Source organism: Aquila chrysaetos, chromosome 17, assembly GCF_900496995.4.
Source record: "Aquila chrysaetos chrysaetos chromosome 17, bAquChr1.4, whole genome shotgun sequence".
In the NCBI taxonomy this organism is placed as follows: Eukaryota; Metazoa; Chordata; class Aves; order Accipitriformes; family Accipitridae; genus Aquila; species Aquila chrysaetos.
The window spans coordinates 29,244,242-29,268,089 of NC_044020.1; the positions used below are offsets into that span (position 1 = coordinate 29,244,242).

Here is a 23,848-nt window from a genome sequence, read left to right on the forward strand (position 1 = left end):
ATATTATTCAGTTTGGAAGAAAGTCCCAAGTAGTGATTTGGTTTTTGTCTCAGAAATGTATAAATCTATATAGATCCAAAGCAACCTTTAGTGTAAGGTTGCTACAAGCTTTCTGCAGTGGCCAGAATCCTCTAGAAATGTCTGCAAACATGAGAGGTGCACATACACCTCAGTTTATAGATCCAATCCCAGTAGAGGCAAGATGACTGCATTTCCCTTGAGATTAATTTTTTGGATTTTTAACTGTAGATGGCAGTATATACCAAAATTAAAGAAGGGTGAATACTTTTAAAATTGCATTTGCTTCCAACTAATTTGTGTGGCGGTTTTAATTTTAGAAGTTTGAGTAATGACCTTTAGTAAATTAATTCAGTGTGGCTTTGTTACGTGGTGGGAATTGAAGCGATGCTTTTATAGTCTAGTACTTAGAGTCCTGAGGCTTAAAACTTAAAATGTGATTTTATAATTGGTACACAGTTTCTTTATTTTCTGCTGTGCACTGACAAGAGAATAGGTAGCTGGAGTTACTTTAAAAAAATTGATCAGTATCCCCGTTTGTTTTAATCAACAGCAAATAAGATTTTCATAAAACAGATTTCATAAGTAGAAAGATTAGCAGCCTACCTTAAAGTGCTGGGTAGATTTTATCAGTAGTGGTTTCAAGTTGAATTTTGGAGAACATTTTCAATTTTCTGTGTAACAGTTGGTCCTAAACTGTAAGAATTGATTTAAAACATCCCTGAACATACTCTGTGCTTTGAAGATGTATTTTTCTGATTTTATTGGTTTCAAAAGTCATTCCACAGATGCATCCTGGTTTGTGTCTGACTTTTATTGTTATAAGCATCTAAACATAAGATGTAGTGATTTTTTTAGTCCTGGCTCCAAGTCCTTTGAAAGCCCCAATCAAAGGATACCTAATCATCGCAAGATTGTGATGGCTCTCCTCCTTTTTGAAATGCCTCATCAGCGGAGGAGTGATGTCCCGTTCCTTACAGCAGGCTGGTTCTTACATCCCTTGTCTAGGAAGGAGATGACTAGATGCTGTGCCCTTTTCGTTCTAACAGGTTCAGCCACACAGCTCCTGTCTTGCAGGAGATGCACTAACCAGCAGGGTATGAACTTTGGTAGGGGCATCTTGTACTCTTGGTTAAAGTTAAGTCAGTATGCATCGGACCAGAAAAAATCAAGCTCGGAAGAGCCTGTTAGTAATCAAATAGTTAGGAGAGACACTGGAAGAAAATGCTTCTTGGTCAAAAACTTGTTGTGTTTTCATTCCTGCTTCTGCACAAAATGGATGGAAAGTTACAAGGGTTTTCAGACTTACGTACTTCTTTTCTACTTGCAGCAGGATGTCTACCAGCAGCATCCCAAATCTCATTTACCTTTCTTCTGATAGTGTTCCTTTATACTTTATGCCAGTCACAACTTATGAATTAAAATATTGCTTCATTGCTCATTGAAATTACTATTTGTATCCTTTTTAAACTAACAAATTACGTTTAAGCAGTGTTTCTACAATTCTGTAATCAGGATTAAAAACTTCTGTCAATGCTACACTGGTATTACTGGAAAATAGTTCAGATTGTTTTGAGGTATAGGAAGGTTCATGGCATCTCAGAAAGACAGCTTACTGTACCTGAACTGTGAGGATGTTTCAGATGAGAAAATATGTTGCCAGCTGTGCAAGAAATGATAAGTTTTGGATGCTTCAAAGTTTCCGTAATACAGAGTATATTCCGTTTTGGGAGTACAAAGACTCTCCTCCCCTCTTCTGAGACACCCTTTGGGGCATAGGGAAGGGCAGCATCAATGAAGTGTGGTCTGCCTCTAGCACTTGTCTCATGAGTGTGTGTATAGCAAGTGTTAAAACCAGTAGGAGCGTGCAGGGGGTGAGGGGAGGGAGACACAGCAGGGCCAAGCTGTGCATTAGGGGAAAGCATTATTAATTAGTATTATATCATGAATGCCACAGTACTGTAGTATGTCAGAGTTGGATAATTTTGACAATTATTTGGTGTCACATAGAGTTAGGACTGTGGAAAAAAGACTCTTCCAGGTTGACTTAATGGTGATGCAAAACTCTGTCCTGAACTTTAGCAGTAGCATGTTTCACATTTGTTTTGAAAAAGACTGCCTGCTCATACTCAAACTGGGGTACCATTTAGACAGGCTCCTCTGCTGGCTTTCTCCCATCCTTATAGTTGGCATTTAATCCAATTAATAATATTTTCAGTACACACAGAACACACAAAATACAGTGCTACAATATATATTGTTAATTTTCTACCAATATTATTGGGTTGGGCTTTCAGTGTAGCATTTTACAGTTATATGTTAACTGCATGTTTTGTTCTAGCGTATCATCTTTACGGTTGGCCTACAGAGATCTTGATATTAAAACAAAAGAAGAAAAGTTAAATCTATCTGGTAAGAAGAAAAATGAATTGGAGAGACTTGGCATGGGATTTGGCAGCAACAGAAGGTATGTGAAGTTCTATAAACTGTCTTTAAAATAGTCTGTGGCTTTATGCAGTTATCCTTCATTTTGCTTAGGAAATTAAAAAATATGCTAAAGTATGTTGTGGAAACTTAAACAATATCATAAAAGAATCTAGTATTTGTCAGGGGGAGGAGGCAGGTTTCCTTCTGATAGATTTAAGTTCTAACCTGCCAGACAGGTGTTAACCTAAATTGTAGGATGTCTGTAGGATGTTTGCCTCCGTTAGCTGACTCTGAGGAAAGTAGTCAGGATGTTTTCAGTGAACACTACCAACCTAAGTATAGTCTGTCTTTTACAAGCCAAAACTCTAAAAAGTCACATTGCTGTGTTTTCCAGCAGTTGAAATGGTCTGTGTGTTCAGAAGTCCTGTCACTACTTCAGAGAATGACAGTTGAGTTTTCCAGGGCCTTTCCCCCCCCCCCCCCCCCCCCCCCCTCCTTTATTCTTAAATGTTTGTGTAGCTTGGGCTTTATCAGCAAGCTTCAGAAACTAGATTTGGGCTTTCATTTCTTTTTTTTTTTTAGCGTGTGAGCTTTGTCATCTCTTTACATACTTATTTTCTTCCTGTCCCCAGTGGCATTTCTCACTCAGTCACCTCAGATATGCAAACAATAGAGCAGGAAACACCCGCAATTGCAAAGCCGAAGAAAAAGTACACTGATGATGTAGAAGACTCGTATTTCTCTTCAAGTTCAAGGTAATGTGTAAGCTTTTTATTTTGAGTGGGGGCAGAAGTATATGCAAGTTACATATTCAAGTATACACAATATATTTGGAACTTATGAGCAAAACAGAAAACATTGGACGTGTCTACACACTTAGGATTTTTTCAGGGGACATCTAAATCAGGAAAGTTGTGGAATAGTTGGCCTTACCTCAATGACAGATGTATTTATAAAGAAGAGTTACTTTTTCTGAGGAGAAGGTAGTCTGAATTACGGGTTTACAGGTTTTGTCTTTTTTAGGGTGTAACCTCTACTTGCACAGACAGTTGCCATATAAGCTTTTATTTGCTGTATACCAAATCCAGTGAATTTTTGTCAGAATGACTTGTGTTTGTTCTTTTTTTTTCTTTTTTTTTTTTTTTTGTGGTACTGTCTTCAACTTCCAATTTAAAATTAAACAAGTATTGAAGTGCAATACTAGATATCCTACAGTTGCATGGATGCATGCCAAATGCAAAAACTTAAATCTTTTTGAGGTATTGTGTGTTGGATGTATTGTGTAGGTGTCTGCAGTCTTATTTGATAGACTTCTATGTATTTGAACAGAAAATGTAAGGAAAAAATAATTGACGAATTTTTGATCAGAGTATGAATGCAATACAAATTATAAAATACTGCTGTTGGGAGGGAGAAAAAAATAATTAGTCCTACAGGCACTAATTGCAATGAAACAGCTGTTTCTGGACCGATAGATGGCAACAGGTGTTGCTTTTATAAACTGCCTTTATTGGATTGGTGCCACAGAAACATGAAAATTTGTACCTAATTACTTGTAGACAGGAAAATAAAAACACAAAGACCTTTGTGTCATTACTTTGTAGTGTAACCACTAGTGGCAGAAATGCAAATGTGGTACTAAGTGAACTGGCAGCAGTCTTGTAGAATAGAAAGTATCATTTCAGTGCTTCCCTATTTGTTCCTTAAAAAGAACTGTTACTGCTCTCAAATTATTCATAAGCCTACTAGCAGGCAAAGGATAAATTATGGAAGAGGCTTTTTAACGTGTTTTGGTTCAATAATTAGAAGATAAATTGTAACCTAGCTGTTCCCGGCTCTTGTTCTTCTAGTTACAGCAATAGTAGAATCTAATTGGAGTTGGTATACAAATTAATTCTCTTCAAAGAAAATATAAAGTCAGATTGTTGGACTTCATAAGGTTTGTAAGGTTGTTCTCCTTTATTCCAAGCTGTGACTTTGAAATAGAGATAAAGTAATTTTAATATCATCTTAGTATATGCCCAAAAGCAAAATAATCATGCTGGATATTAGAGTGCTGATAAGTATCTGTAAATTAAGCAAGCTAAATGTCTCAAGGTTTAGATATATAATTGAAGCCTCTCAAAATCCTTGGATTTTGATTTTTCTTTTTGCTACAATTAATAAAATCTTTATTAACATAACTATGTAAAATCTTACTTTCTATTGAATGCAGTTTTTCCTTTCTCCTCTCCCCACCCCCTGAATACTGAAGAAGTATTTTTCAAAGTTATGAAAATCTCCAGGGGAAGGATGGAGAAAATAAGTCATCTTTTTATTAAAATCAGCTCCTGTAGCCACTGCCCCATCCCATGGTTTTGATGGCCATTGTGAGATTGGATAGCTTCATGTGTATATAAACACCTTGTTTGTTATTACACATCCGTATGGAACTTAACAAAGTTTGCTGTGGCTTCTTTTTGTCTGTCAGGAGAGAAGGGGAGAGACTCCTGCTTTTTGTAGAAGTTCCTTCCAGATCTATCCTTGCTATTTTCTGTGTGCAGTGGTGGGAAGCTTTGCTGCTGAAGGTGTCACATTTCTTATAAACCGCAAAAACAAGCGTCCTGACTAATCATAACACAAACATGGAGAACTTTTTTGGTTTTTTTAAAGAGTGCTTTTCAGAAAATACAGATGCAGTCTTCAATATCCCATGCTTGTTCTACTGAATGATTCCATACTGCTAGCCTCCTGTTGTTTTGATCATCTTACTCCCTAGCCTGGTCATATCCAAACTTTAAGAAAATTTATTTAACCACAAAGGGAAATTCTAAGTCTTTGGCATTTTAATAGTGTTTTTTTCCAAGTATTTTCCATAGATATTTAGATATGTGTAGGCAATAAAAGGCGAAAAGGTCAAGATAACATACCACCAGAATTGACAAACATGCTTCATTTTTTTTCCCTTTTCTTTCTGTTTGTGTTTTCCCTGCAGTTTTGATATGCAAGAGAAAATTGTCTTATAAAATTAAGACTCGCTTTTAAGAAATATGTTCTTTAGCATTGTTTTAATAAAACATGTTACAAAACTCAGAGGTACTTAATACTTGTATTAAACAAAAATATACAGAACCAGAGACGAGGGCTTTCCTTACTGTTCTGAACTGTGTTTGTTGATGCCTCAGAAAATGGGAGCAGATTCTCTATATAACTTACAGATTGACTCATATGGAACTGTGAGATTAGCCACCATCAGCCCCTTAGTTAGAAAACTTTGCCCCATGTGGAACCACAGCACAGTTGGATGCCATGGGTTGGTTAGGTGCTCTTGGATCTCTGGAGTGTTCAAAGTGCCTCGAAGTTGTGGTGGCTTTTTTCATAGCTGGTATCTTAGCGTGGAGTGTCAAGAATGCCAGGCCTTTATGAGAAGACTACCTTGTAGAGTCATGGTGCCTTGCTCGCAGGGTCTATCCTGAAGTTTTCTTAGCGTTGCTCTTAAACCAGCCAGATATCTTGACAATGTTCTTCCCAGTGCTTTGCCTGACACTAAAGATGTGATACTTTGAAGTAATAACAACTTTGCTGGTTTTGGTGGGACCACATCTTTCAGGCAGTCCACTGCATGTTCATCACCCTGTCCAGCCTAAAGAAAGGCTGAACTTTTGAATCAGTTAAATACACGTGTAAAAAACCCCAAAATCCATTGGATTCAACTGTACAAAGCGTCTAAGCAATATTATGAAATCCAGATTATTCACTGACAGCTATCATTGTGCTGAAAACTTACTTGCTAGTGAACACTTATTATAGCAATATTTACCTAACAATATAAAATTCCCACTTTTTAAATACTTTTTTTTTTGCTTCTTTTATTTTAGGTACTATGATTCTTCAGATTTGAGGAGCAACACTTTCTCTAAATGGGATGACAATTCAGATTCTTTTTGGAAGAAAGAAAATAATAGTAGAGATGTTGATATAATGTTAAATTCAAAAAGTACAGGGTTTTCAGACAGGTAAACCAAGAAAACCTAACTAATTTTTGTACAGAAAGCCCAAGTTTGTTAATATGATTTGAGTCCTGGTCGTAGTAGTGGGATTTTTTTTTAGTCTAGAAGGAGAATTTGGCCATAACTTTCATCAGCAGTCAAGGGACTTCCTGGCTGAATTTCTTTTGTAAGCTGAATTTGCTGTTTACATTTTAAGCACTTGTCTGTTTTGCTCAGTGCCGTACATTTATATGTTATATGTACTGGAGGTAATTTCCAAAGCACTTCAGCAAAAAAAGAAGTAGACAAAAGTTGTGGAGAGAAACTAAAATATTTGCACTGTTCTGAAAGCATACTTGCTTTACTTGCTTTGTTTATTGCCTAATGAACCAAAGAGAACCCAGTTACCAAATGAATGAAACTGTAGGGTACTCAGCTTTTAGGATGAAGGTATTGAAGATACTTGCAAACCACAGGTCTGATTGTTGTGATGATAGAAAATGAATGTACTTCTTCTTTGACAACTGTGGTTTTATCTTTGTACTCAAGTGGAAAATGTAAGAATGTGAGGTTTTGTGTGCTTGGTTGGTGTTTCCTGCTTCTGTTCTTCTTACTTAAAACTGTATTTTTCATTTACCTGTAAAATGCAGTTTGTGCACTTAAGTACAACTCTTTTTTAACACAAGCATATTCTGTTGTTTCCTAAAGAGTGGACCAGTGATGCATATTACACAAAACAGGGGTTCATGTCCATAACACTGTTACTTCCTTATTTACATTTACTTGAAAAAAAAAAGGGGGGGGGGTGAGGAGGAGGAGCAGGTATTGAATATGTATGTTTGAGGTGGAAGGCAGTGACAGTTCAAAGGGTGTCAAACCTTTTTATGCTGTTACGTTTAAATCTGAATTTCAGTGACATTGTGTTTTGGGTTTTTTGAAGTTTTGTAGAAATATTCTGTCCTTGTTCACATAATTTAGCTTGCTTTTTAAATGAACTCTGAAAATAAAGATACAAGATTAATGAATTTGAAATACTATATGCTCACCATCTTGTACAATTGTCACTGAAATTTTATTTGCTGGTCTATCAACTTAGTTATCTTTATTTTAGTTAACTTTAGTTATCTTTATCCTGGGTTGATACTGATTTAATTTTTATTTAAAAAAAAAAATCACTATTATACTTTTAGGCTTCAGAAAGCAAAGATGATAGTGCTTCTTGTTTGACTTGCTGCATTCTGCCATGATGTAAATAAAAGTTATGGTCGCTAATGCAGTTTATTTTTCTTTTAGGCCTGCATCTCGTCGTAAGCCTGAATATGAACCATCTTTAAACACAGATGAGGCACAAAAAAAATTTGGCAATGTAAAAGCAATTTCATCAGACATGTATTTTGGAAGACAAGATCATGCTGATGTAAGTAGAAAGCAGTGATAAATGTTTTTAAATGTTAAAATATTCTTTGGCTATAAACATGGTGCTCTTGTATAAAGAGAAGGCAATAAATAGTTAATATTGGTAGAATTAGTAAGCTTATAGAATTATGTCCACTTGAATATTTGTTTGTTAGAAATGTACAAGTTTCTGATAACTCTGATAGCTTAGTATTTCCTTTTAAGGAGTTGCAGCTGCAAGTAGGACCTTACCTCCAACATCATTCTTCTGTGATAGAAGTGGTAGACTATGATTCAGCAGTCTTTAGTTTTGAAAGAATCAGCCTGATGCTGGGTGAAGGCTTACTTCATTTGTTCTAAACACCCAAACTGATGCCAACAAACTGTTGTTAAAACAGCTGTCCCCTCTGTATTTGTTACATGGAAACATTATTGCTGTTATAAGGCTAACTAAGCAGATAAATTGTTCGACAAATGACATGTAATTGAATCAGACTAGAAATAAAAAACAGATTAATATTGTGTTGCATTTTGGAGGCAAGAGATCATTTTAAAAAATCTATTTTTAATGAAAAATAACAATGTAAAGACTAATGTAAAAAAATAGAATCAATGTATATTGTTCCCAGGGAACTCAGGAAAAAAGTTGAATTAAAAGTATCATGTGATTAGAAGGGTTAACATGATGTTACTGCAGTGCTTTTTCCTTATCCTACCCAACCACTCTATTTCACATTTTTTAGTTGTTGTTTTTAATGGTTGCATAGTTTTTCAGCAATTTTTGGGTAGCTAACAGTGAGTAGGCCTCTTGGTGTTGCAATGGTAAATGTCACTATTTGATCAACTCAGAAATGAGTTGAGATGACGACAAACACCATGTAGGTCATGTGAAAACTGTGAAATGGGTACAACTTTCAGAACAGTCAACTTCAGCTGGATTGTATGTTTTAAAACTGTATCTATAATCTCATGAATTATCTGATATGACCTTGAAAGATCGCAGCGTACTGTTAAGAATACTTTTTGTTCTCAATTCTTTTCTAGTATGAAGCAAGGGCTCGACTAGAAAGACTTTCTGGAAGCTCATCTATAAGTTCAGCTGACTTGTTTGAAGATCAGAAAAAACAACCAACAGGTACATATTGAACAGAGTGAGAAACTTTATCATGCGGTGAATACATTGCTTTACTCTGCTTCTAGTTACACTGTCAGCTAGCTGGTGCTGTATGCTGCAAGAAGTGTGCAAAGTGCAGTATGCATTAGTATTGCTAATAGGTCAAACAAGCCTCGCAGGTGTAGTCATTATTTTAAAAAATTTAATATCTTAAATTTCAAGTTCTGTAGTGTCAGTTCAGTATGTTCAATATTTTATACCAGGTTTTTTATGTGAATTGTTGCAAATAATAGACTAACTATATCGTAAATAATTTTTATCAAAGGAAAACTGTAATATTTTGTTACAAAAAGGAGATAACACCTAAATTGACTATCAGGTAGTTTTTTTTGATAAGTTACATTTAAGTGACTTGTATATTTATATATGTGAAAATAGCTGTCTTAATAATATTGAATCTAAGAAGAATCTTTAATAAAATGTTAGTGGCCTTGAAATTCCCATGTAATCTGTTGCATGGCATATTCATTCATCAGGATATCTGCTTCTAACACCAGTCTTGCCAAATTATTAACAAAATTTTTCAATTGGTTTGTCTGTTTAAAAGATTTGTTGGAACATCTTACATTGGAGAGTATAGTTCATCAAATTAGAAAGAAAGAAGTATTACATTAGAGTGACTGAAAAGTAGCCCCTTAGGCTATTGAAAATCTCTCATGTTTTTTTTCCAACACCCTTTTTGGATAGTGCAATAATGTGAAACAGAGAAGGTAGGAAATACTGGAACATTTTATTGACTTGATCAGTTGGGTTTTGCTCCTTAACTTGTGAAGAAATGGAAAAAAAAGAATTATTGAAGAGCTTGAAATCTGTGAGTAATTACATAAATAGGCTGGAAAAGCAAACAGTATTCAGCATCTGATTTTACTTTGGAAAAGTCGGGGGAAAAAGAAAAACAGTGACTGTTCAGTTTTGATCTCCTGAAAGCAAGTTTTGAATACACTGGCTAGTAGAGAAATAACTCCTGTTACCAGTTACTTAAGAGCTGGATTTTAGTGATTTGAAATGTAAAAAAAAGAAAAAAAAAAAAAAACCACACAAAAAACTTAAGGGCGGGGGGAGACATAAAGCAGAAATCGCATAAGGAGGGGAGGAGACATAAAGCAGAAATTGCAGTAACTTACTTTGGCCACTTGAAAGAGTATTTGCAACACGGTGTTGTACATGTGCTTAAAAAGGAAAAAAAGATGTGGGGAACATAAGCAAAGAAACGGTGTTTCTTTCTGAGTTTGTAAACTGTGTTTTCAATTATGCATGGGATTGTGATAACAAATACTATTTTTTTATCTATCTATTGTTGACTAGAAATTTCTTCGTCCTTTTCCTTTAATTTTCTTGCATATAGATTACTTTATATGGAATTAATCTTTCCTTTAATTTGTGTAATATGTGTGGGGCTTTTACACAGTAATGAATAAGAGAATGAACTAGGAAAAGGTAAATACAAGTTAAAGATGGGGCAAATTGTGTGATCTGATATATATATATGTGTCTGTGTGTGTGTGTATATATATATGAATGTACTTTTCTATGTACACATACCTATATATGTGATAAAATTCTCACCATGTTCTGAGTAAGGGTACTTACAGGCAATTACATAATGTTTACTGGGTGTACGTGAATTGTGCACACATGATTATTCATCACTGACCACTTGGAAAGGTTCTTGGGTCTTGTGGGGGAATGCAGAGATTCCTAATAATGGGATGAAAAATACCTGCCTGCGACTTGAGGTTAGTTACTCTCTGTGACTGGCACGTAACCCAACAGTAAATTTAAAGTTATATTACAAAGACTAAACTTCTGCTAAATTTTGTAGGTTGTTAACTGCTCTAAAATAATAGTGAGGAAAAAATATACCAGGAATTATTTATAATAATAATTGTGTATTATAAATTCACACTATATTCAATCTACAGAATCTTCCTTTCCTGCATGTCTTTCTGTTGCACCCCCCACCCCAAAGACTTATCTTTTGACAGTGGCCCTTCTTAGAAAAATTTTACTGCACTAATAGCTTGTCTGGTGTTGAATTAATGCCAAGGCCATCAGTTCCATAAAATAAAGGTAATCAGGAGACCGGAGGCTGGCAACAAAAATGCTGCTGTAATTCTGGGGTCCTTGCCAGAATAAAATGTCCTTTGAATCTAAAGTTGTTTTTATGAGCACTGCCGAGGTCTTAGGGTAGAACAGTCTTGAGATGCTTGCTTTTGTACAGAATGCTGTAGGAGCCATTTGCCAAAAAGAGGGGGCTGCAAGAAAATGCTTTTACTTTGCATTATTTCAGACCAGTTGCTTGTGAAAGATGGCATGTCAGATGGCTGACTTGTAGGTACTGATTTTGAAGGAAATCACAAGAAAAGGAGTTGCTTTCCTGTCTCATTTACAAAAGTTTTTCAGACGACCATACATAATCAGAAAAACGTGAGAAAATTCATGTCACTGAGAAGTGGTTAGAGCTTTTCTCAGGTTATTTATATCTGCAAATTTTATTTCCATGACTCTGACTTTAATAACAAAAATGCTGAAGCATTTGATAAGTGGAACAGGTCATACAGAGGTCAAAATTACAGTTCAGAAATAGGTCTGCCTCAGTGGCAGTGAATTTTTGAAAATAATCTATGAACAAGTGTGCCCATGCATTGCAGAAGCAGCTACTAGCTGGCTTTAAAGAATGGAGCGGGAAGCTCTCTGAATGTGACTATGCATCTGCCATTACGAACTAGCCACTTACCGTAGGTAAATCAAATTATCTAGATTAATGTCTTTCTGAGCCTGCCTAATGAGGCAGGTGCCTTTAACTTCCCATGAAAAGAGGAGCTGCAGGTTGTCTCTCTTCCTTCTCCACCCCTGTTCAAAAAGAGAAAAAGGAGAAGAAGGGGCTGCCAGCGTGTAGCAATGTCCTGTACGGAGCTAGAGTTGTGCAGGTGTGGAGTCTGCGGCTGGACAAGCTTGTCCGAGGTTCAGTAACTGCTCACAACTTACCAGTTGTGTCCCAACTGGTCACGACTATCAGTTGGCTATGTGTCTGAATTAAGGCTACAGGCTGCAGTCTTCGTTTTGAAGATGGTCTGTTTTGGGATGCTTCCTCTCAGGAGGCCCATTTATTCCTGAGATCATATTTCTGTGATGCTGGTTTACTGCCATTTATGCCTTTTACAGTATCAGATATTTAATATTAAGGTGTGCCGGTAATTCTTTTTGCAAATGAGCCAGTGATTGTAATTGTTAGCATGTTAATACTTACAATGCAGTTAGTTTTGAAACATCTTTAATTTAATTTCTGTTACCTTTAGGCTTATACTTTTCATAATAGCAGCACAGCTAACACTGGCCGAACTACATTGGCTTTAAGGAAGGCTGGATTGCCAGCTTTGTTTTGGAGTTTTAAAACTTACTTACCTTCACTATAATTTCTGTAGAATTTTCCAAGCCTCAGATGTAGTAATGCAAAATATGTGTGTATATACAGCACGCAAAGCATACCTATGCATGCACACAAATAGGGTTCATCACTTCAGCCACCACTGAAGTGCATTCATCTTTAAATTGCAAGGTAGTAACAGCTGTTTAGGATACAAGACAAATAACATTGCAGCAGATTGAAAGTGCAGAATAAATCATATGTTATCCAAACATTAATTGCTCAGGTGGGAATGCAAAGTATAGAAGATGACACTCTGGGTGGAATTATGAACAACTGACAAAAATCAAAAGGAAGATGCATTTAAGAAATTTGAGATCTATGCCTAGTGTTTTTTACAGTGCTGAGCAGACATTGGTGTTTAGTGCTCCTAGTAGTATATTGTACTTCAGCGGGAAAAAAAAGGTTGCTTTTAATATAAAATTGTTTTCTTCTTGTGTGTGTGTGTGTTCCCCTTTTAGGAAGCTACAATATTACAAATGTCTTGCCTTCAGCTCCTGATATAGCTCAGTTTAAACAAGGAGTGAAATCAGTGGCTGGAAAACTTTCTGTACTTGCTAATGGGGTCATGACATCTATACAGGTTAGTAAAAATATTACAATATATTAACCATCAGTTGGAATTCTTTTTATAGGGATTTAGTATCATGGATCCTGCCATTGAATCGTCTTTAGGGAGAACAGAATTAATTTGGTTTTGAGCTTTGTAGACCTCTCATGGTAGACAGTAGATCTTTATCTGTTTAAAACCAAATCTGTAGCTGATAGCTCACCTTCCTTAGAATATCTTTTTTGCCTTTTCCCTTATATAGTTTATTTCTTTTCTTACAATTGAAACAGAAATTCCATCATGGAAGTTACTTGCTGTCACTTTATTTTAAAGTATTAATAGTTCATAACTCAGAATAGAATAGTTCAGTTGGAAGGGACCTACAGCAATCATCTAACTCTGTTGGCTCTTTCAGTGACTTGACAGTAATACCTTTGATCCATGTTTGTGCACAAAATTAAGACATCCTTGTCTCAATAGTATAAAGCATGCTTCATGCTCCAGTTAGTTTGCATTTCCTATATGAGGTCAGTGGGAGCTCTTGGGTGTTTGAAAATCAGGCCAATTATCCTGGAGTTTAACTATAAACTCCAGTTCTTGGAACTGCTGGTCAGGTTTTTTTAAGTCTTTAAGAATTAAACTACTATTTATTTTACAAATGTAGGTAAAAGTAATTTCTTTCAATGGAAAACTTGCTCATGTCTGGTTTGTTTACTTTTTTAGGATCGATATGGTTCGTAACATCTTTTGTATCGACATAATTAAGTAAACTAAAGAAGGATTTCTCTTCAGATATACAAGTAATCACACTGCTGATTCAAATGAAGGTTGCCTTAAGACTGTTGATGTTTTTATTTGTTCCAGCATATTTGTTCCCTTGTGCAGCTTTCTGGCTCAGCCTCTTCTTACTGCTATTTCATCTTTACAGAGCAGAAATCTTGTAGCAACTTGTTACATTGCATATGCTTTTTTTTTTTCCCCCTCCTTAACAGTCCTGTATTTTTTAGCAACCTTAATGTTAGATGTTGGGAGCTTTATTTTATTACTGGTTTTGACTGTGAGGCATGAAAGAGAAAGAAGGATGAACACATATATTGGAAATGAGGCTTCCCGATAGAAATGTCAGTGCAGTTGCATCCTTACTCACCAGGCATAATTTGTCTTCTGACTGTCTTATGAGCTGTGGAGAAGAAAATGTAAATTAAGCATATGCTGAGGTGGTATTTAGTGGACTGTAACAAAATATAGAATTAAGTTATACCTGCGCTTATCAGGAAATAGAACCTCTTGCAGTCATAAATTGATGTGCATTATTAAAACAATGGGGAATTAGTGTTTTAAAACAATATTCCTGCTAGAAAATTGTATGCTTAGATGTGAGGTATGGGGAAGACAAGACATGTGGTATATTGAATAGTGGATTTCATCTTGTCATGGGAACAATCTATTTATTCCTAGTTTTGAAAGTTACAAAAAATTGCAATATAGAATCCTTAAGTGCTTTTTAAAAATCTGTATTGTGTACAAATTGAAAAAAAATTTAAAATATATATAGGGCCTAATAGAGTAGTTAATTAAGTATTTGTTAAAAACGTTTAGAACAATCTTAGTTTTTTGATAAATTATGAAATATTGAATGAGTAAATAGTGGGGCTGTGTTTTAGACAGTCTAGAATTTCTTGCTGATGACATCCTGTACAAAAATGATTATGACCTTAAAGAAAAAAACCTCACAACCAAGAATAGGCTCAAGCTATTTCCGTTCTGTAACTTTATTTCTTAATGCAAATTTGTAAACTGCTGATATCTAATAAAAAAAATTGATACAAACTCATTTTTTGATTAAATTTCTGTGTGCAGACACCAGTCTCCAGCTTTCTAAATACTGCCATCTATATTCTATCTATACAATAGTCCGGTAAAATTAGCCTTTCATTTCAATTAGTGAAACTAGCTTTCTTATTAAATTGCTATAGTGATTTAGAAATCAAAACCCTAAGGCTGGTGTAGAAAATAAGCTACTATATTGAAATACTGTGTTGAAATACAGTTAACAGTATAGCTGTATTTGTTTTTTAATTTCTAGCTGCCTCTTATATCTAACTCTTCGTTCTGGTAACTTTCTCTTGTGGCTATTGCGTTTAGATTTATTAATCCAAAAATGATCTCTTCTTTTTTTTTTTTTTTTTTTAAGTAGCACAAGATAAGCATTTATTCTGCTTAACTGTAGAGCTTTACAATAAAAGACTTGCTTTGTTTTCTCCTTTCCCACCGTATAGAGATAATTTTGCTAATATAACAAGAAAATGTACTGGTCAGGGCTTGCTTTGGTTTCCCTAATTACAGGTAGATTCTTAGTTTTCAAACTACTTTTTCTGTTAAGTGTACACTCAGTAGTAAATTTATTACAAGTAATAAGTGATCTGATTTTCAGAGTTGCAGTATACCAGCAGCATCCTGTGACTTGAAGAAGAGCTGCTCCTCCAATAACTAGGCTGCATATTTAGACCTTTGTGTATGGATGCAGTTGCTTAAATTAAGGCAGTGAAGTATAACAAAATGTTCTGTCCCCTGTTGTGGTTTCTCATATGTAACAATGTATGTGAGATCACCTACACTGAAATAACTGTGTGCACTTTTTATGCGTCATCACAATACATTGAACCACTGACAGATGGAAAAATAAAAAAAATTGACATTTTCAGTACAAAATAAGAAGAAATTCTAGGAGGAAACACCTGTGGGGTTATCTTAAATGCCATAAAACATCTGCAACTCTCTAACAGATGTACAGTCTTTTTCCTCTTTGCTGCAATCTGAAGATTACACCACAGAAATCTTACAGGTGAACAATTCAATACTTTCAGGAATACTGTCCAGTTCAACATAAATTGGATTTATTCTTGCAGATTATGGCAACTTGTGTACCACTAATACGTTCTCTTGATGTAATGGGTGGATGAATAGCTCTTGACCCCCAATACACCTATTTGTGTCTTTAATAAACCCATGAGTTGTCACTGCGTTTCATCAAATAGAGGTGGGGAGGGGTTGCCATGTACACTGGAAGAGCCAGCTTTAACTCCCCTAGTCTCCTGGGAATTCAGGATGCCATGGCACCGCTGACCTTGCAGGATTTGATTGGACTGGATCAAAGGGAGAAAAAGTCTAAACCTAAAATTAGGTTTGCATTCCTGCTTTCTTGTGTGTCCTTTTCCTTTCTCTCATCTTTTGCTTTCAAACACATTTGTCAGCCTCTGGTAAAGAGGGGCAAATGACTGATGCTGCTGCAGGCATCACAGGTTTTAGAACGTGTGATAAAACCACATACTGAATCTGGTTTTGCGACAAGTTTCCAAGTGAAACTTGACATTGGTCACCAGTTGCATTTTGTTGCAGTTCTTCTTCCCTTAATCCTCCTTTACTACCGTTACACATCTTGCTTTTTCAAAGCTGGAACTGAATGATGGCAGCAGCAACTGTGAACCTTTCAAGGTAAACTTTCCTCTTCTTAAAGTCCAGTAAGGACACTGCATATGAGGGGAGGGGAAAGAGAATTATTTAATACTTCATCATTCAGAGAGTTAATTTTTGTAGGTTAAATTGAAAAGGGTTAGAAAAATGTTGAAAGTTAGTTATTAAAATGCCAGAACCAGCATTAATTCAATGCACAGACCTGTAGTCTCCTTCCCTGGGTAAACTGTGAAGGGAATCTTGTTACTGTCTGTTTCTCTTGCTTTCTGCAAAATGGGAAATGCTCAATGCTGTCATTTCTGGTCTGCTTCACATCAATTTGTTCCAATGCTGGGAGAAGCAATTCCAGAGCCATTTTGATGCTGTTGTAAGCTTTTTGTTTTAGAAGGATTTTGTAGTGCAAGAGTGGGCTGAGTGGCTCCATAGCATAGGAGTCTGTAAACGTTGCTTTAGCTGTATGTATTTTAACACTGCTTTTTTCCTGCTCTTGAGTCAAAGAAGTCTAGCTGTCATTGTAAATCAAGGGTGAAGCTGAAGACTACATAAAATGGTCAGTGCTTGATTTGGTTTTGAGGGGCTTCTACACAAATTAGCTTTTTTGCATATCCATGTGTATGAGACTGGATTCTCTTTGATCAGTAATGGTCAAACTGGTGTCCTACAGACCTGGAGGTCTGTAGAAAGCAGAAAAATTGCAGTCATCCTTTGCTCTGCTGCTTACAACTTCAAAGACAAACAGTAGCACTGCCTTTGTCTTCTTGCAAGATCAGCTGCAAACTGTCAGAATATGTTACTTCTAATTTTAGTGCTTTCAATTTAAATTTGTTCTCAGTCTCTACTATTTAAAACTTTAAAAGGTAGTCTAGCTGTGTGGCCTACTACACAAAGCGGTATGATCTCATGGTACTTTTTCAACTTCAATTTCTGTGAGACTTTTCCTTCCCTTTACATGGTAAGCAATGTTGCTTTCTTCCCAAGAAGATGTGACAACAGAGAAGTATAGCCCTGTTGAAGCAGTCCAGAGAGCCTTGTGGTGCTTGGAGGGTAAGTAGAGGGTTGTGTCCGTCCTGTTTGCAAACCATGCAAGAACAGTTTCACCTCTGGTTTGCAAGCCTCTAAGAGTGCACCTTCTTCAACAATCTCCCTGTTTTTAGAGATAAAAGAAGGAAAGGAGCAATAGAGGACTTGGAACTTCTCTCCATCTTCAGCTTGGCTTGCAGCATTGTACTGAAGCTCTGCAACATTTATTTCTTCATTTGTATCTTTGGATTCTGTGTGGTTAGTCTGACCTCTCTGTTCTCTTCAGTTGTGTCTAAGAGCAGTTTGGCCTTAAAGGTAGCCATTTCTGTATCTTGGCTACTGAGAGTTCAAATCGGTTGCCTACTTATGGACATCTGTTGCCATTAGAAAAGTCTTAGCATACCTTGCCTGATCACTGGCTGCGTCACCAGAAGGTGTGGGTCTCCTGCAGTGCTGTGTCATCAGGGCATCTACAGTATCTACAGGTGGGCACCAGGGTTGGGCCCCATGTAGCTGCTGTTCATTGAGCAATATAGATATCTACTCCCCACCATTTGTTCTGATGCTCCAAGTGTTTACAGCAAGGACTCCTACAGTTTCTCTTAATTGGGAGACTGCTATGGAAGAGCTGTGGCTTTCCTTGGTGGAGGGTGGAGAAAATATGTTGTTGACAGGCTGGTTTGAGAGGACACACAGCAGGATTGTCCATGAGACAAGGTGCAGAAGACTGGGATACGCAGGAGGCAGGTCCTCAACAATCCTCAACACTGCAGGATCCTATAGCATGAGGACTGAAGATTCTGCAGTCTGAAGTTTGTATGTCAAATTCTTCATTGGTTCGTCACCCAATGAGCCAATCAACATAAACCAGCATTTATATCTGTATTTATAAACTGATGTGGTTTTCTCTTGGTTTCTGTTACTGTAATGATTAAGGCGACAAAATCCTTAGGGAGATGAACATCGTGCAGTGCTTTGGGGATGTGAAGATTGCTAGCAGAACAGCTTGATCAGAAATTAGATATATTCCAGAATTAAATTATACTGATGAATGTGTTGCCATTCCATTACCTAACCTCCTGCCCAGTGGTTTGACATATAGAGAGGGAAGGTGCTGATGCACTCATGTTGCTGAGAGAAGCTCCTTTGTCATGGTCTGTGAAGACCAGTTGCATGACAAAATGTGTGCCCATAGCAGGGAAAGATCTAGGACCTATTACTGGAAATGTTAAAAGGGAAAGGAAATAGAGATGCCAGTGTTCCTGCAGAGAAAAATTTCATTTGTTACCCAAACATACTCATCCGCCACACTCTGTGCAATCTCTGAGCAGTGGATTCATCGAAAGGCAGCATTTGAAGCTCACAGTGGTTGGGCATGAGCTAACACTTCTAACTCTGCATAGGAATCCCTTTTAAAAGCTGATGTAGAGCTGGATTTCTGAAGTATAGCAGCCAGCCATTGAAGAGGCACGCGCTTTCTTTTTCAGTTTTCTCATTATATTGATATGAATTTCTGCATTCCTTTCTGGTAATACATAATGTGCTCATAATGTCTCCTATTTGTCTGACAGTTCTTTCCTGTTTATATCAAAATTACTTGACACAGTAATAATTCATGATTAATGCAGTTACAAATGTGAGCAATGCTGGGAGATCCAGAAGCATTAATAGGATGCTCTGGAAACACACAGTTCACAAGAAGCTTGACCGATTGGAAGTGAATGGGCTGTATTGTGTTTGTAACAGGCTGGACTGCACGTATTTTCCAATCCACATGTGCAGCTCCTTGTTTTCAATATCCGAAGATGACGGTTACATTCTGCAATACTAAATACCACCCTTTTCTGTCTCAAATTCGAGGACATTAGAAAATAAAGGAAATGCAGAGCTATAGGTGAATTTTTCTAGCTAGCATCTTAATTAACACCAGTCATCCACCAAAGAGGAACATGTTTTTAATACCTGATTGCAACAGGGAATAACTGCCGTGGAACTGAGCGCCTTACGAAGATAAGGCAGGTGCTGCTGCTTGTCTGCTAGTAATCTGATGATGGATTTAATGGCAGTTTTTATTGGTACATGTCCCTTTCCTGCTCCTGGGCTATGCTTTGTCACCCTCTTTCCCTGCCCTCCTGTTCAAGCTTAGAAGAAGCTGGGTAAGAAAAATCAAACGGAGAGGCAACACAGCTTCAGGGATGGGTTTGGTTCGGGTGCTTTGACCGTTGGGGTGAGCCAGCTTTTCAGAACCGTGTAGTCACAGTGGAAGGCCGTGAACTGAGGGGGCAACTGCTGGAGTGGGCTTTCCCAGCCAGGCAAAATGAAGTCGTGGCTGTGTTCAGTGAGAGTTTTCCCAAGATTTTGGAAGTCGACCCTTCACGAAGAGAATAAAGGTGATCGCAGCAACCTGGCTTCAGCCCCAGGGGAATGCTCATCAAGGCTGGGTTTTTCTTAGGGGAAAGATCTCTTCCTCTCTTCCCCAGTTTGGCTGAATTGAGAAAGAAACGATTCCCTTTCTTCTGATTCTGATTAACACAAAATTGTCTTCATTTTAAAAATAAGCTGATGTTTGTCTCCATAGTTTTTGCTGTCTGAAACCCTTTGCTAAATTCAGTGAGGAGAAAATGAGACCACTGACACCCCCCCAGCTATTTTAGCTTCTTTACAAACGGAGGACAGCTTTGCTCTGAGCTGTATTCTAAAGGTGCTCCACAGACCTACCTGGCAGCTGTTATGGACATGGAGACAAAATGCTGCTATCATGTCTGAGGGAAGTTTTCTGATGCCCCAGCCTGCTGGGTCTGCCCTTTATTAGGCCTGGCTAAACTGTGGGTACTCAAGCAGCAGCATCCAGTTGTCTAGCGGACCTAAGGAAACCTGCAGGTTGCTGTCCCGCTTCTATAAAAGCAACTGGAAATAGGACTTCTCTGCACCGAGAGAAGTCTCTCCTGAGGTATGATGAGAGCTCCAGTTCATCCCTGAAGACCATTGCTGGAGGTAAGCACCACCACCATTATCTGGTTTGTGAAGGCCAGATGAAGAACTTATACAGGCCATCATAGTGTTCCCAAACCCTTAAATGCTTTCAACTGACCTTGAAATGCGAAGGAAACCTGTGATTATGGATGTGAAGGGGCAGAATTAAGGCACATAATGATAAAGTGAACCCAAACATCCTGCTCTTGGGGAAAAAAAAAAAAAAAAAATCTGTGCCTATGAGTTTATACTGAAAGTGCTGCTCTTCTGCAAAATAAGTCATATCCAAAAGGAAAATGTAGGGGAAGAAAAGAGGGTTTGGGTACCTCTGGGCAGAATAATGTTGAAATGATTTTTTTTCTTGTTGTTGAGTGGAAAGCCTTAAATCCTTCAGACCTACCTTGGCAGTTTCCGAGTGGAAGCAGAGATGTGTGTCACATACTGCTGGGAGTGGGAGGGCTGCTCGTTCAGGGGAGTGAAGGGCCACCATGCACAAGATGGTTCTGCTTTGCATGGCCTCCAGAGTTTGGGGGTGGTGGAGTCGCGTTTGGTTTTATTCCTACAGCCATGAAGTTTATTAAAAGGTTTTCAGGAAACTTTCAGCTTACATAATCTTGCCTGTGTTTGCTTATGTTGTAGCTTAGACGTATGAACTGCTGTGGTCATTTTAAGTGCTAAGTCAATTGCCAAAATAATGATTTAAATCATAGCATTATTACCTATGTGTATCCAACCTCATTAAAAAATTAAAGGCAGTTTTCTGTTACAAAGTTATTCAGTGGTTATTTTCTGAAATTCACTGTGTGGTATAAAGGTGTTAAAGCCTTACAAAGCTGTTGGCCCCGAGTCTGGCAAATGGGTCAAGCCTTACTTCATGTTCCTGAAGTAGGATTTGAGGTTAAAAATTTATTAAAAACATTAACTATGGTAATTTATGAAAACCACAAAACGAAACCAGTCTGCTCTGATGAACAAATGGATTGAAAAACAAAGGAAACAAAATACATGAACAGCATTCAAATAACTAGGACATTTCTTTTGCTTTATGACTTGTGAGACATTATCAATGAAATTGGGGAAAATTGATTTAAAATACATAAAAGCAAATGTTGATTGTTCCCCCCCGGCAAAGGTGCGCCTTATTTGTGTCTTTCATCCTACTGGCATTTCTACCAAATGAATGCCAAGCAGTTCAGCTGGCCAAGATGGGGCAATACTTGATTAAAAGGCGTGCGTGATCGCTTGTCCGGACTCTGGCACCCCACTTTGGCTTAGTGAACGTCTCATCCTCTTGCGCAATTTTTTTCCTGCCCAAGGGACTTCTCTGTCACCGCGTGGCATTGCCAGCACCTGCCTCATGTTCCTTCCCTGGGAGGGGAGTGAGTTTTGTGAAGCCTCTCTTGTTTTACTGAGGTTTTTGACAGCTGCTTGTTTCCTAAATGGAAGTGCCGGCAAGGGACGGCCGTGGCGGGAGGGGGCCGCGCTGCTGAGGCTGCCCGGGGTCCCAGGCTGCCCGGGGTCCCAGGCTGCCCGGGCCGGAGGGAGGAAAACCGCTCCTGGAAGGATGCGCCTCGTTCTCCCTGCGCCTGGCTGGGGTGGTGCCGGGGGTGTCTGTCACGGAGCTCCCCAGAGGAGCTGTCAGCTTGGTGCCAGGTGATGGGAGGACCTTAGAGGTAAGCACAAAAGACTTTGTCCTCTGGCAGTCGTTCGCAGCCTTTCTGGCAGCTCTCGCCCGGCCACCCCGGGCTTGTGTCCTCCTGCCTCCCTGTCCTGGGCTTTCTGTCACAGCAAGAAGGCGGACCGTGACTGGAAGCCGAGGACAGGGCATCAAGGCAGGGAAGGACTGACGGCTCACCGTCTTGGCCTGAGAAACACAGAAGATGGGGGCTCGAGAGCCTCCGGGCCTGAACCGGTTTCTGCCAGAAGCTGCTGGAGGGATGACTGAGCGCAGAGCCGGGAGGCGCGCAGATGGGCAGAAACGAGCAGCGGGCATCAACCCGCCAAACCGGACCCTCGCCACCAGAAGCAGAAGGTCCGGAAACAGCGTCATGGGCAAAAACCAGCTTCCACAAACTTCCCTGCTCATCCGCTTCACTTTACAAGCTCTTTATCCTTCCTACGGCAACAGTATTAACTATGTCCTGTGTCTCTCAGAAATTTTACCTTCCCTGTCGTGTTTGCTCACGTCACCTTCTCCTCCTCTCCTCCCACGTCTTTTTTCTGCCTAGAGCTATCTGTGCTCATCTCTCAGCAATCATTTTTTCCAGTTAGGCGACACTAGCTTTTGTAGCTTCTGACCTCCTGTTCTCAGCACTTCTACCCCTCGTCCTTTTCTGTTTCGTTTCTTTCCCCTCAACTGATTTGCCTTGCAGCTATTTTTAACATTATGAAGCCAACCCTTTAAGGCACTGTTTGTACTTACAGTGGTTTGATTTCTCCCATTCTTTAATTACGTTAATAGCACTTACTGATGCCAGTTTCAGTTCTGTGCTCAATTTCTCTTCGTTTCCCGAGACCTAATAGACGAGTGCAAAATTTCTTCACGAAAACTGTCATCTACAAGTTTTCACAAACCCCAGGGCTGTTTCCACAGTGGCAGCGGGAGGCCTCCAGCACATATTAGTCACAGTGACTTCCCCCCCTCCTCCCCGTTCTCAAAGTTAAGGAGATGTGCTCCCGTAACCCACGTGGCCGGTGTGGGGCGAGATCCTGGCTGAGGCTGGTGCCTCGTCTGGTGGCGTGGATGGAGGTGAGACCTGATGCAGAACACCAGCTCCTCCCTCACCTATATGCTTTGCTGGTTATTTTGATGTTACAGCGCTAGTCCTGCTGAGAGCACCAACAAATAATTCAAATTTATGCTCCCAGATGACCAGTTCCAGCTCCTCCACCTGCTGGGGATGGATGGAGAGCTGAGACTCTTGGACGCTGTGGCTGTAGGCATCATTCATGCTGATGGACTGGGCATTGCTGCTGGGATTTGGTTTGAGATCGACACCTCAGGTCAGCGTCTGAGCTCCCCTCGCAGCTGGCAGAGACCCGGGCGCTGGGCCCGCGGGAGCAGCTGGCTGGCGAGCCACGGGCTGTTTGCGGTTGGTCGGTGTTGCCTGGGTCTTCTCTGGCTGGAGAGGGAGCTTGGGCACTGCTGCCCCAAGCCCCGCTCCCCAAATGCCTTAGTTTCTTCCTGCACAGCCATTAACTTGCACTGCTTTGAACAGGAAACATTTCCACGAGGAATTAATAATATGGGGTGCCTGGCACTGGCCTGGTTTTGGCCATGGTGAGACCGAGTGTGGGTCTGTGTGCAGCTGGGGCATCCTTGGGCTCCCCAAACTGCTGCTCACCGCACCTTGTCTCCCAAAATCAGCCTCTCCCTGCTGCTCCTGGCATCCTCCTTCCCATATTTCTTCTACTGGTAATTG

General features: G+C 38.9%; 1 protein-coding gene and 2 long non-coding RNA genes across 3 annotated transcripts in view; 1 reads left to right on the forward strand and 2 right to left on the reverse strand.

Moving 5' to 3' along the window:
• Window positions 1–14,793, forward strand: part of ARFGAP3 (ADP ribosylation factor GTPase activating protein 3) — a 35,150-nt gene extending 20,357 nt beyond the window's left edge. Inside the window, exons 10-16 of the mRNA XM_030041167.2 lie at window positions 2,360–2,485; window positions 3,078–3,200; window positions 6,303–6,440; window positions 7,707–7,830; window positions 8,853–8,943; window positions 12,871–12,992; window positions 13,683–14,793. Of these exons, the coding sequence (XP_029897027.1) occupies window positions 2,360–2,485; window positions 3,078–3,200; window positions 6,303–6,440; window positions 7,707–7,830; window positions 8,853–8,943; window positions 12,871–12,992; window positions 13,683–13,700 (742 nt within the window). The 3' untranslated portion in view covers window positions 13,701–14,793. The remainder of the gene's footprint in view (window positions 1–2,359; window positions 2,486–3,077; window positions 3,201–6,302; window positions 6,441–7,706; window positions 7,831–8,852; window positions 8,944–12,870; window positions 12,993–13,682) is intronic.
• On the reverse strand, window positions 5,390–23,637 carry LOC121233882. Its single transcript, XR_005934186.1, has 3 exons — window positions 23,627–23,637; window positions 21,777–21,780; window positions 5,390–5,627 (listed from the first exon to the last, which is right to left on the reverse strand). It is a non-coding gene; the product is annotated as an uncharacterized LOC121233882 (long non-coding RNA).
• On the reverse strand, window positions 7,166–12,478 carry LOC121233880. Its single transcript, XR_005934184.1, has 3 exons — window positions 12,388–12,478; window positions 11,720–11,835; window positions 7,166–7,410 (listed from the first exon to the last, which is right to left on the reverse strand). It is a non-coding gene; the product is annotated as an uncharacterized LOC121233880 (long non-coding RNA).
• Window positions 23,638–23,848: the final 211 nt, after the last annotated feature.